The sequence below is a fragment of the Suillus plorans genome (genome assembly GCF_016647745.1).
Source record: "Suillus plorans strain S12 chromosome Unknown HD556scaffold_46, whole genome shotgun sequence".
Lineage (NCBI taxonomy): Eukaryota > Fungi > Basidiomycota > Agaricomycetes > Boletales > Suillaceae > Suillus > Suillus plorans.
In genome coordinates this window covers 228,356-240,250 of record NW_024537430.1, presented here as the reverse complement: position 1 = coordinate 240,250, position 11,895 = coordinate 228,356, and the positions used below count along the sequence as shown (strand labels likewise).

At 45.9% G+C, this 11,895-nt stretch overlaps 4 protein-coding genes across 4 annotated transcripts; 3 read left to right on the top strand and 1 right to left on the bottom strand.

The window, feature by feature from the left end:
- Positions 1-336: 336 nt before the first annotated feature.
- On the top strand, positions 337-983 carry HD556DRAFT_1445721 (uncharacterized protein; the record flags this gene model as incomplete). Its single annotated transcript, XM_041306979.1, has 3 exons — positions 337-416; positions 469-624; positions 683-983. 3 exons carry the CDS (start codon positions 337-339, stop codon positions 981-983), a joined length of 537 nt encoding a protein of 178 aa, XP_041157874.1.
- A 487-nt stretch (positions 984-1,470) lies between these two features.
- HD556DRAFT_1445720 (uncharacterized protein) lies at positions 1,471-3,551 on the top strand (the record flags this gene model as incomplete). The annotated part of the gene is made up of 5 exons (XM_041306978.1): positions 1,471-1,707; positions 1,760-2,139; positions 2,195-2,323; positions 2,383-2,489; positions 2,542-3,551. 5 exons carry the CDS (start codon positions 1,471-1,473, stop codon positions 3,549-3,551), a joined length of 1,863 nt encoding a protein of 620 aa, XP_041157873.1.
- Positions 3,552-7,540: 3,989 nt separating this feature from the next.
- HD556DRAFT_1310267 (uncharacterized protein) lies at positions 7,541-9,647 on the top strand (the record flags this gene model as incomplete). The annotated part of the gene is made up of 7 exons (XM_041300388.1): positions 7,541-7,777; positions 7,817-7,894; positions 7,949-8,395; positions 8,451-8,678; positions 8,731-8,922; positions 8,972-9,184; positions 9,243-9,647. 7 exons carry the CDS (start codon positions 7,541-7,543, stop codon positions 9,645-9,647), a joined length of 1,800 nt encoding a protein of 599 aa, XP_041157872.1.
- A 51-nt stretch (positions 9,648-9,698) lies between these two features.
- HD556DRAFT_1445718 (uncharacterized protein) lies at positions 9,699-10,530 on the bottom strand (the record flags this gene model as incomplete). Its single annotated transcript, XM_041306977.1, has 3 exons — positions 9,699-9,909; positions 9,965-10,376; positions 10,431-10,530. 3 exons carry the CDS (start codon positions 10,528-10,530, stop codon positions 9,699-9,701), a joined length of 723 nt encoding a protein of 240 aa, XP_041157871.1.
- Between the last annotated feature and the right edge of the window lie 1,365 nt (positions 10,531-11,895).

Here is an 11,895-nt window from a genome sequence, read left to right as displayed (position 1 = left end):
TTTGAAGGATGTTGTGACACCAATGACTACATTTGTTTGCGTCCGACTGTAAGTAGGTTTTCGTCCGATCGATTGCAAGATTATTGTTCGAGTTAGCAGTGCTCTAGTAGCACATTGAATCATTCAGCCATAGAACATTGAGTCCATTTTGCAATGTAGATATGTTCTCAATACAAGCACCAACTAAGACCCTTCCATGAAGGAATTGATTGCAACTTCAAGTTAATAGCCTACAATGAATGTACGAGTTATCGTCCGACCATACTCAAACACTCAAACACTATTTGTGCTTCTTTTCAACCAAATCTCCCCAGCCTCTTAACCAACATCATCATCATGGCACATCCTTCCATTTACAAGACAGAGGAGGCCAAACAAGCGGCAGGTCATGAAAGACGCCGACGGCATTATGCCAAGTAAGGTTTTCTCACCATAAACTCTCTGGCCGTAGTTCCTGACAAAATAAAGAAACAAAGATAATATACTGAAAAGGCGGCGAGAACTTCGCATCACCAAGCCATCGCAAGAGATACAGGAGATCCAAAAAGCCCTTGCCGAAGCCTTGGGCTATTCAGATGAAGAGGATACCGAGATGGTGACAGATGATGACGAGAACGTCAACTTGTATGTCAACATCCTGTTTTATAAATAGATGAAATGAAACATAATTAATAACCTACAGATCGGATCTCCCGGGGTGCCTGCTCGCTCTCAAACGCATCAAGGATGAGATGCTGGCATTAATCCAAGAACCCTGCACTTTCACAGAGGGCGTCCTCCTTCAGTACATCAAAACCCTACCAGATGATGCGCATGGCAAGGGTGACACCTCAATTGTCAAAACTGCAAAAGCTAAGGTTGAAGCCCTACTCCGACGCGCAATTCCCGTGGTGGATTCGATCAAGGATTTCTGTGATGTGTCAGATCAGTCTTATGCCGCTGATTCGGTCTCCCGATACTTAAGTACCCACTCGCTTATCTAGATGACATTCAGTTTTTTGTGGATATTGAAGGGCTGACTGAGTTGACGGTTGCTCATTCAATGAAGGAGTTGATGTATCAGAAGCGCCTCAATCTCTAAATTCACGTATTTCTTGACTAGATGGGCAGGTCTTGATTAAAAAAAATAGACGCTTGTAACATGAAGTACTACCCACTCAGTTTGTCCTATTAAAACTTCAACCTGCTACCCATATGTTCGGTACGTACTTACACACTTTTGAATCAGTCTGTTGGAGCAGGTGCTCCTGTTCAACGTTCAAGCTCCGAACTCAGGTACGGGGAGATGATTGGTCCGCAAACATCAAGAAGCTATGATTTTTTTTGGTTAGTGCGGTGAGACCGGTTGTTGAAACATTGAAATCTCACGCGTCACGTACAACGCCATATAGCAATTTCAAAAACTCAATTGTAAGCTGTGTGTGTCATGTATTCAATTAATGTTACTCACAAGGCAATGCCGACGGCTAGATGGCAGGGACAGAATGGGTGACAACTGAACAAAAGGCGTTCCTCCAGGAACTGTACAGTGAATTCCTGAAGGTGCAGCTCCACTCGACCTTGTCAGCCTTCTGGATCGAGGTTTATCGTGGTTGGTTTGAAAAATGGCCTGAAATCAGTGTCGTTTACCCTGATGTTCCAAACCATGAGTCCTTAACGGATGAGCAAAAAAAACCGTTAGGAGTAGCTGTCAAAAAAAGACATCAGGTAGGCGTAATTTGGGACCAGAATTCACACATGCTAACAACTCACCGTGTAGCAACTCAGGATGTGGTTCAACTACCGATCGCAAAGGAGTGGCCGTGCATCAGTTAATGCAATGACGAAATCTATACACAAGATGTTTGGAAACAAGGCAAAGGGAACCCGAGTCCACACACCTGCGGAGATATTTCTATCAAACCATGGTGCCGAAGTTCAGAAGAAGCTGCGAAATGCAATTGATACCGGCAGTGTCACGACCAAAGGGGAGAAACTTAATACCGCGAGAAAATTGGCTCTAGAAGCTTACACAGCTGCCAGCCCTGAGGTCCAAGCGTCTTGCCTTGCTGCAGTGCAAGCAGAACATGATGTGAAGGCAAACGCTGCGCTTAGGCTGAAGTGTGCACCAGAAGAAAGGACAAACACAGAGCTAGCAAAGTAAGTGATTGTTAATATTTGATAGCTAGTGTAAATTTGACTTATCATAACTTAGGGCCCTTGAGGAGTGTACGGGTCCCATCGCACATTTTCTGCAGGCAATCCACGAGATGACGGGATTCCATTGGTCGATTATGGGTGCAGGACCTGACCCTCGCTATAACGGCGACATCAATGTCACCAGGTGAGTTGTGGCATGGATTGTACGGCCGTGTTAGATACTGACTTTCCCTTTTTTCCAAGTTTCCATACTGGAGTCAATGAACACGGTCAGAACTGGATGCAAGCGACTCCTGATTTAAATGAACGACACCTTAAACCATTTGCTGCCTTCGTCTCGCATCTTTTTCGTAAGGCGCACTTCCCTCATCCATAAATGATGCACGCTGATTAGTAACAAAGTGGAATCCACAAGGAAGACACGTGCACTCAGCTATGTCCCCCCAACACCCTCTCAAGAAGATACAGTGCCGCTTGCAGCCGAACAACTGGCTCAGCCAGGAATCCAGCTCCCATCACCTCCAGCTCCCGTTCACCCTGGTCGTCTCTCTGTCAACAATGCAGTGTTACAGCCGGCATCTACATCTATCCCAGATGCCTTACTGCCAGACACGCTACTATCTTTCAACACTACGGACGACTTCGACGGTTCATGTGGAAGTAGCGATTACATGGGGTTATCGAGCTTCTCTAGTTCGTCTGGAGGTAGCAATTACGTCCACTTGCCAGCCTTCGACATGTGCGAAGACAGAGTCGCCTCAACTTCAACCAGCTCTGGATCCTATCCATCTGACTTGATGCCATCCTCGCGTCTTGATGATTATCTCAGCTCACCATCATCGCCAATGTTATCGTGGAATCAAGATGCACATTATGGACAGAACTACTCTTTGCCGCCTTTCATCGCCTCTCCAAAATTTAACTTCCCACTGCTTTCCGTTCCAGCCGGCTCTTCTTTAGAAGTCCCACATCCTACGACTGACCAATTTGGCGCGGAATCTCCAGCCAATACAGCAGTGACGGTTGAAACCCGCAATATCCTACAGCACACGACACCAACCACTGACTCTCATTTGGCAGATGCCGAGTCACTGGTTGATGGAGAGCTGACCACCGAAAATTACAGTGACCATTCAGATATTGCTCCGGCAATTGTCACTGCTGACGTGGTGGTTCCTCCAGTGGGCAAGAAGAGTAGATGTGTTGCCCGTGTTGCGGCAACAGTTGATGCAGCCGCTGATGTTCCCCCAGCAATCAGAAAGACCGGGCGCGTTCGCACGGAAACAACACGACTCACACAGGCCAACAACATTGGCCAAAATCATATGAAGCGAGCGAGGGCTGCTGGACCTGTCATTGCCAGCGGGCCACCAAAGAAGTGCGAGTCTCTTTTTCTGCGTTTGCTCGCCTAACATGTGTTCAAGCAGGAGATTGAAGTAGATTGGCCGAGTTCTACAAAGTACATTATTGATATCTATCTTACCTAGTAGTAGTATTACTCGTCATTGCACCATCATGTATCTATTGAAACAATCTTAATGAATCACGATTAATCCTTATACAAAGTGGGACACCCGGATTGAACGTGCCAATGAAGCTGCAAGACCGAAATCTTGCACGTTAAAATTTCTGACAGATGGACTTAGAAAAATTTAGCAAGTAAAACGGCACGTGATGGTATGAACCAGCAGATGGACAAATTTGGGTCGAGAAGAAGCAGAAGATGGGAGAAGAGAGAAGGCCCGATGGTTCCATCCGAATGAGGGTCCAAAAGGCCAGATTTGCAGGTCGAGAAGCTAGATCCATGATCAGAACCACCAAAACGAGCCACCCAAGGATCTCGACAACATTATGCATCATGGGACCTGTTATGCATAAAGGCAGCGACGGTCGAGGGTAAGCGTCAACCATACATAACCATAGCGTCTCTTACCAGCCATGATTATGCATTAATATGACAGTATAGCCTGCCAGACATCCTTATCTCGGATCCTTTGGCTTCTCTCGTCTCGGACGTCTCGGCTTTGTAGTCCAACAGAAGGCGCTACTGGTCGGCCAATGCGAAGCGCGAGAAAGCGCGCAGGTGTGCGCGAGGCGCGGGAAAGCGAAGGTACACGCGAGGCGTGGGAAAGCGAAGGTATGCACGAGGCACGGGAAGCGCGCGCGCGCGTGAGCGGAAACAAGTGAGAGTAAGTGTGAGTTTGCTTAAGTGGTGATATGATGCAAGACAAGAGATGTGAGTGTGAGGTGCCAAGGAATAGATTGCAACTATACTCTGCTAGGTAGTAAGTGGGTAAGTGGGAGGTGAAGTTTGTTGAGTAATATTATGTACTGCTGGTGCTTATATACGGCGCCTAAGCGCTGTCATGCGGAGCTGAATCGCTACCGAGTAAGGTATGCAAAGATATATGTATGTAAGTAAGGGTCCATGATAAAAATAAAGGTGGAACGATACACAGATAAGAGAAATGGAAACATACGCACTAGAGAACTTGGTGGACAGTGGATGGATGCATCTGGATGGCTGGCGCTATAGGGCGCTCAAGCGCGGGAAAGCGCGCGCGCGTATACATAGTAAAGCGCGGGAAGTCATGCGCGCATGCTGCGCCTTGCGCGGGAAAGCTGCACCTCATAAGGGAATAGCTGCGGATAGCATACAGAGTGATGCTGCAAGTTCGTGCTGTGTACTCCCTAGTGAAAACTGCCATATCACACGATGAGAGGCATGAGTCTCTACAACGTTATTACATGTATATCTTGTAGCGGCTCGCCTCGAGTCTTATTACATTTCAGATAGCTTATCTCACTACTGTTCTTGCCTATGCAGTTTCTGGACCTTCACACTGTAGGATATAATCTGGCTCGCTAACTACTCGCACTTCACTTCACTTTCCTTGCTACAAGTCATAGTTTGTAGAGTCACTTTGGATAGTCGTACTTCGCGCAATTGATCATTGTTCATTTGGAATGATTGTTTGGCCTGACCACTGCCATTTCGCATCTCGCTGTCTCTTAGTTCTTCTTATAGGCTTTGTTTAGTCATACCATGGTACTTCTGCAAGTCTTATACTTTGACACACATCGACACACCTGCCGTATTTCTCTCAGAACCTTCACTGTTCATTGGAAGCTCTTTAGATGCTTCATGCAACCTTGGACCTTTGTTTTTTGACTTCAGACCACCCTCGCTCACATCGGACAAGTACTTCAGTACTTCGGACTCATCTTCGGAACTCAGAACGCACTTTGGGTAACCTTTCCTTTTCTCATCTTCGATCTTAAACAAGATATTCCTTGCATTTTATATCAAGAGATAGTTCTATAGGCAGTCTCTTTGGGACAAGCATTACACTCGCACATTGAGTTCTAACGTAACACTATTTGTAGTGCCTACACAGAATCAACTCTTTACACCATGTGGTCTGGGAGGAGCAGTCTCAGGCCATGTTGTCAATGTAATATATCATTTTACTTTGATTGGAGTAAATGTGTGATATATCCCTGCCTTTGAACCAACACACAGGGCAATGATATATCATTCAACACAGATGATATAGTATCACTGTATGCCCTGCACATTCAGGTGGGCTATTGTTAGCATGTGCCTGATCACAGTCTGTTTTGGGTTTTGGGTACTTTGGTTTGGAAAATCAGGGATCTAGATCTCTAGATCTTCACTTGTCTCTGCATAGCCACACAACTTCCATGGCCAACTGGTTTTAGCTGAGAACCATGGCATTATCTGCTTAGTCAAATAATCACATGATGTCTGTCATCATGTTCATCATTGATTCACACTCCGCCTCAACTCTGCCTGCCCTTTCCCACCCTGTTTTCATGTCCAGCTTTGGAAAGTTCTTGCTAGTAGTGGCGGCACCACAATCAATATAACAAAACATCACAGCCAACCCAGGCAGCATTTCTCAAGTGTAGTAGCTCACAGCTGCTCACTAGCCTGACATATAACTTGTTCAATTTTTTTGCGTGCTGTTCGACTTTGTCACGCTAGTAGCTCAGTTCAGTGACTAGTCGCGCTGGAGCATATCATGAGGACAGAAGTTCGGGCTGCTCTTAATGAGCATGTTGGGAGGGGGTTGACAGAGTTTATCCAGAATGTACATTGTGCTGCTCTCGGTTTTTGATCTGACTCAACTTTTGTTGGATATGTGCAGAGCCTTCCGATGTAGAGACTTGTGCCTCTCATTGTGTGATATGGCAGTTGTCACTAGGGAGCACATGGCATGAACTTGTAGCATCACTCTGCAACTATTCCTATATGAGGCGCAGCTTTCCCGTGCAATGCGCAACATGCGCGCACACTTCCCGCGCTTCACGATGTATATGTGCGTGCGCTTTCCCGCGCTTGAGCGCCCTATAGCGCCAGCCATCCAGATGCATCCATCCACTGTCCACCAAGTTCTCTAGTGCGTATGTTTCCATTTCTCTTATCTGTGTATCGTTCCACCTTTATTTTTATCATGGACCCTTACATACATACATATATCTTTGCATACCTTACTCGGTAGCGATTCAGCTCCGCATGACAGCGCTTAGGCGCCATATAAGCGCCAGTATTACATACCGAACTCACTTTCCACTGGACCTCCCACTTTCCCACTTACTACCTAGCAGAATATAGTTGCAATCTATTCCTTGGCACCTTGCACTCACATCTCTGGTCTTGCATCATATCACCACTTAAGCAAACTCAATCTTACTCTCTCATTTCCGCTCACGCGCGTGCGCGCTTCCCACGCCTTGTGTGCACCTTTGCTTTCCTGCGCCTTGCACGCGCCTTCGCTTCCTGTGCCTTCGCTTCCCGCGCCTTGTGCGCACCTGCGCTTTCCCGCGCTTCGCATCAGCCAACCAGCAGCACCTACTTCTAGATCCTTGCTGCACTCGCTTCCCCTTTAGGGTTGAATGCACTTGTCGTCTCAAGTATAGCAGACTAGGCAACGCGCGACCTCACAACATTTATAGATACAGTCAGGAGCATCATTTGTTCCTCTCAGTATTGTTGTTTCTACAGCGGAGACGAGAAAATAGTCGGGCCAGATTAGACAAGGAATAGAACCTATAACAGGACAGTAACATGATGTAAGAAAATAGATGTTTCGCCAAGAGTTAGAATCAGGAAAGGTACATTTGTGGCACACAAACTGGACACCGGAAACAAAGGATTTACGGGCTCTCCATAGGTGCGCAATAGTCTAATCCGACATCGGAATTTAGGGATTTGCATGTCGAGTTTACTTCTGAATAGAATAGGAAACAAGTCTGATTATTATCTGATTATACATATGTTGTACATGCACTACCCGTGCTTCCTAGGATCCTCCATGCAGCTCCGGATTTTCTCTTGCTTCCTCCCCACAGCTCGATGCTGCCCACTAGTAACGCCATGTATCCTGGACATGGACAGCGACAGCCTAGTAGGGCTCCCAATGACCTGCAAAACCAGTTTAATCCAGTGATACACCATGGAACTGAGCCGGAGCCTTACAGTAACCAGTTCAATCCTGGAGATTCCTCCCTCAGCCTTCCGAACCATGGCTTGCCCCAGCATGACAAATTTTTTAGTGCTGGGATGGGGGGACAACAGGATGGACCTGTTACACAAACCATAATTAGTCCAATAGTAACACAACTCGATAAAAACTCACTTGTAATCATGTAGCCTGCACCTGGATCCTTTCAGCAGCACCTGCAGGATGCTCCACTGTATCCCTACCGAGCTGCAGTGACTCTGCAGGCTGTATGTCTTCTGGCTACGAGAAATATTGGTACCAGCTCTAATTTGTCGTTTTAGGGAGGAACATCGCACCTAGGTCAGACTCCAATACCATTCACTGGAAGCCAGCCGTCATCTCAAGGACAGTCCATGGGTCCAGTGACACAGCACGGGACTCCATTGGATGGCTATACTCAGCCCCAGAACTATGGCAACCAACCATTCTATTCAATGCATCAGCGTCAAATGGGACATCATAGTGGCACACCTCATAACAATCTTGATACCCCCGTAGATCACTCGTCCTTGAATTCAACTGTAGCTTGTCTTGTATCTGAAGTGCAAAACCTGAAGGATGTCACTCAGAACCTGCTGTTTTCCAAAAATGAGCTTCAGCAATCGAACGACTCACTCAAGGCGCGCATTCAGGTAAATGAAGAAGCCGTCGAGGAGATCTTGAAGACCAACAGCAACAGGAAAAAAGTTGGCAACAGAAACATATCGAATTCACATGCAGCCTTGAAAGTAAGCTCATCAACCAGACTACATGACGATCAATAGACTTACTATGCATGTACAGCCAATAATCCACCCTTACTTTTTCGAACTTTGTGATATTGATCCGTGCCTCAGCAAATCAAAGCGCATAAAGCTGTTGGGAGCTGTCAAACCTTTGGGTAATGGGGAACCTCACGAGGCAGTATCTACCAAGATAGTTTGGCACCCGAACTGGCTTGGTAACGTTGATGATGATGTCAATGCACTGTACATCAAGGAGATCGTCAACCTGGTATGGGAAAATGAGAAGGTATAAAATATTCAATTTGATTGATATCAATGAGACTCACATCACTGTTTAGGCGCGCCACAAGAATCCTAACACCAAGCATGAGATCGCTAATAAAGACTATGACCTCACTATCATCACCGAGTGCATGAAAACGTACTTTCGAAACATTCATAAGCAAGCAAGCGACCAGGTCAACGATGATAAGGCAGCCAAAGCTCTGGAACGCAAAGATAGATTGCGACAGCGTTCACGTCGTCAAGCAGTGAGTCTCTCATTTAATGATCAGATGTCAGTCACTTACATGATGTTAGGTCACAAAATCACGCCATCAAGCTGCGTTGATCTACGAGACTCAATCAGGGAACAAAGGAGCCGTTGCGATGATAGATACTGACTTTGCTTCTGACATCCTTTCCTATGATTCTGAGGGGGATCTTTCTGCAGACACACTATCCAAGTGGGAGAGAGCGAAGCTTGCGAAACTGGCATTTTATGTAGAAGGTTCAAAATGGCGATCTGTTGATGTAAGTCAGCGTCATGGTGTATCTGCAAATAAAAACACGTGCTCATCTAAATATACAGTATGTTGCCTTCCTCCGCTGGTTGTCTTTGCGCAATATGCAGAAGAACGAGGAGCACAACGAGCCTGATACGGACGCAGCAGATGACACCACTCGGCCGCCAGCTAACAAGTGTCGCAGAACAAATGCGCAGAAGCATCGCAAGAAAGTCTTTGACTTAGCGCCAGCAAAGATGAATGACAACAAGCCAAAGTCACATAAGAAAAATGTACCATTCAAATCTATGGTATCTGCAGTCTGGGCTCGTGATCACGCCGATGATACATTTCTTGATGGTACTGAATGGCTGACGGGCTTTTACAAGAACATAGGCCAGGGTGTATTGATAAAAGAAGATGAGGAGTACTTGGGAGAACTTCAGAAGTGGCACAACGAAGAGATGGATGCTGATGAGATGGCGGTTTGAGCTACAAGATGATTTTGGTCACATTCAAGTCGTTTTACTGTGTATAATGCATTACCCGGTCAATTTATCTTGTTCAAGAAGCCTTTGACGTACCTTGGCAAGATTGATAGTTGCCCATACCTTTGTCTTTTCAACACTGACGGACACAGTAGTCATTGCTAACTGACCATTAATCCAGTCAGGATCAATGAGACGCGGCAACTGAACTTCATCTTCCAGGTACTCTCCAAGTGTCCACAGCTGCACACTCACGGACTCGGCACTGAAGATAGCGTTTTTTAACTCATAAATAAATAGATGTCAAATGGTACACTCACAACTTATTCCATACCATTCCTGCATCACCCTGCCATGGTTTGAACCAATGCATGCGCGCAAACCAAAGTGATTGCACATGTTCACGCCAAGACTGATCAACCTGGAAAATTTCCAAGACCTCGCCATGTAGATGAATAGGATTGTCAGCGGGGATAATGACATGAACAAAGGAAGAGCGGTTTGATCCGACAGTACGAGAGGCATAGTAGCGCTTCCCCTTGATGACCACATAGTCGAAAAAAATAGCAGTGTGATCAAGCGGGAGGCTGTGAGGGACAACAGGGTGATCACAGAGGCAGTGAACTGGTGCCAGAGGATAGCGGAAGCAAAGTGTTTGAGCAAGGAGTCGATAAGTATCTGTTGTCATCAATGTCTTCTGATGGCGGGGACTCAAGGCATAGGATTGACCAGCTGATTGTTTATAATATTAATTTCTGCACTATACACGAGGAAAGCAAGACTCACCATCAGTGTTTACATCATCAAGGTCTTTGGATAGCGCAGTCAAGCCAGCAACCGTACCTCGTTCTTCATTTGAGGCTTTCAGCATGATTTCTGCAACCATGCATGGAAGTGATGTCTTGCTGTGATTGAGTAAAGAAAAAGTCTGAAAGTATGAAATATTGTAGTAAGTTGCAAAAGTATAACAAAAGAGACCATTACCATCTGTCCTATGTGACATGTCCTCTGAAACTCGGTGAAGAATGTTGTCTCCAGCTCACCATTTGCATGGTTATTGGTCTTGAATGATTTCAGGACTTTATTCAGCCGTTCGAAAAGGAAAGTCCAAAAATCATGAAGAGGGCCAAAATTGCAAGTGCATTCAACAACATGTGTAGCGTAGTGGTGATTAGGTTTAATCACTGCAGAGCCATATAACTTTGAAATAAGAGACATTAGTGGAGACTTTGGTAAAGGTAGAGAGACTTATGTTGATAAGCTCCGAACAATATTCACGAAGGAGGCGGTCTGCATGGTCAAGTTCACGATCGCAGATTTGATGTTTGATTAATATTCGGAGTGCAGCAGACAACTTCAAGAAGTTTGCAGGATCGTCGGGGTGAAGGGAGAATTTGATGTTAGTGGGTTCAGAATCTCCATCGTCCGGCTCTTGGTCGAGAAACTGAGCTGTTGCATTTGATGTTGGTGGTGGCTGGGATCAGGGCTGACCTTCAGGCAGACCTTCGACATTTTGCTCAGTGGCTTTCCGTTTGCCCTTCGAATAATCAGCGACAAATCAGATACACATTGAACTCATACCTTTCTCTGAACAGCCTTGGCCTTTTTCTCGGCAGCAAGTCGCACCTTCTCAGCCTGTTTGATAGCTGTGAGTCGAAGCTTCTCCTGGGTTTTGGCCTCAGCTGCAGCAACCTTGTCCCTGGCTATGCGAGCTTTCTCGGCTTCGAAAGCTTCCTTACCACGTTTTTTGGCCTCTGCAAGTGCGTTCCTGTCGTCAAGTTTGCGAGTAGCATCTGCTTCCTTTTTGTTCTCCAATTTCTGTATCATAGCGACTCACTGATACAGAATTTGGTCATCACCGTCAGATGGTAGACAGGTAGACCACAACTGAGGTATCTATGAAGTATTTCAGCTACTGCGCTGGCACATAGATAAACAGTATAGATAAACTTACAATTATTGGACCGTAAGCGGTTGCAAGAAGGAGCCATTGATCCGCAGTGAAAGAACCTCCTGATGGCATCCCTATATCTGTGGGCAGTCGGCCACATGATCCAGGAACAATGAACTTAATATGACCGTACTAGTTAGTAGGACCATAGGCAGAGATACTGAAAACACGTACATCGGCAAGCATCTCATGCAGTGTCTGGAGTTCATGTGTAGGTCGAAGTATCTTACTTTGGACCCAGATATTGTAGAAGTGGGTCTTTACGAGGCCTGATCATGCATCAAACAAATGTAATGTGCA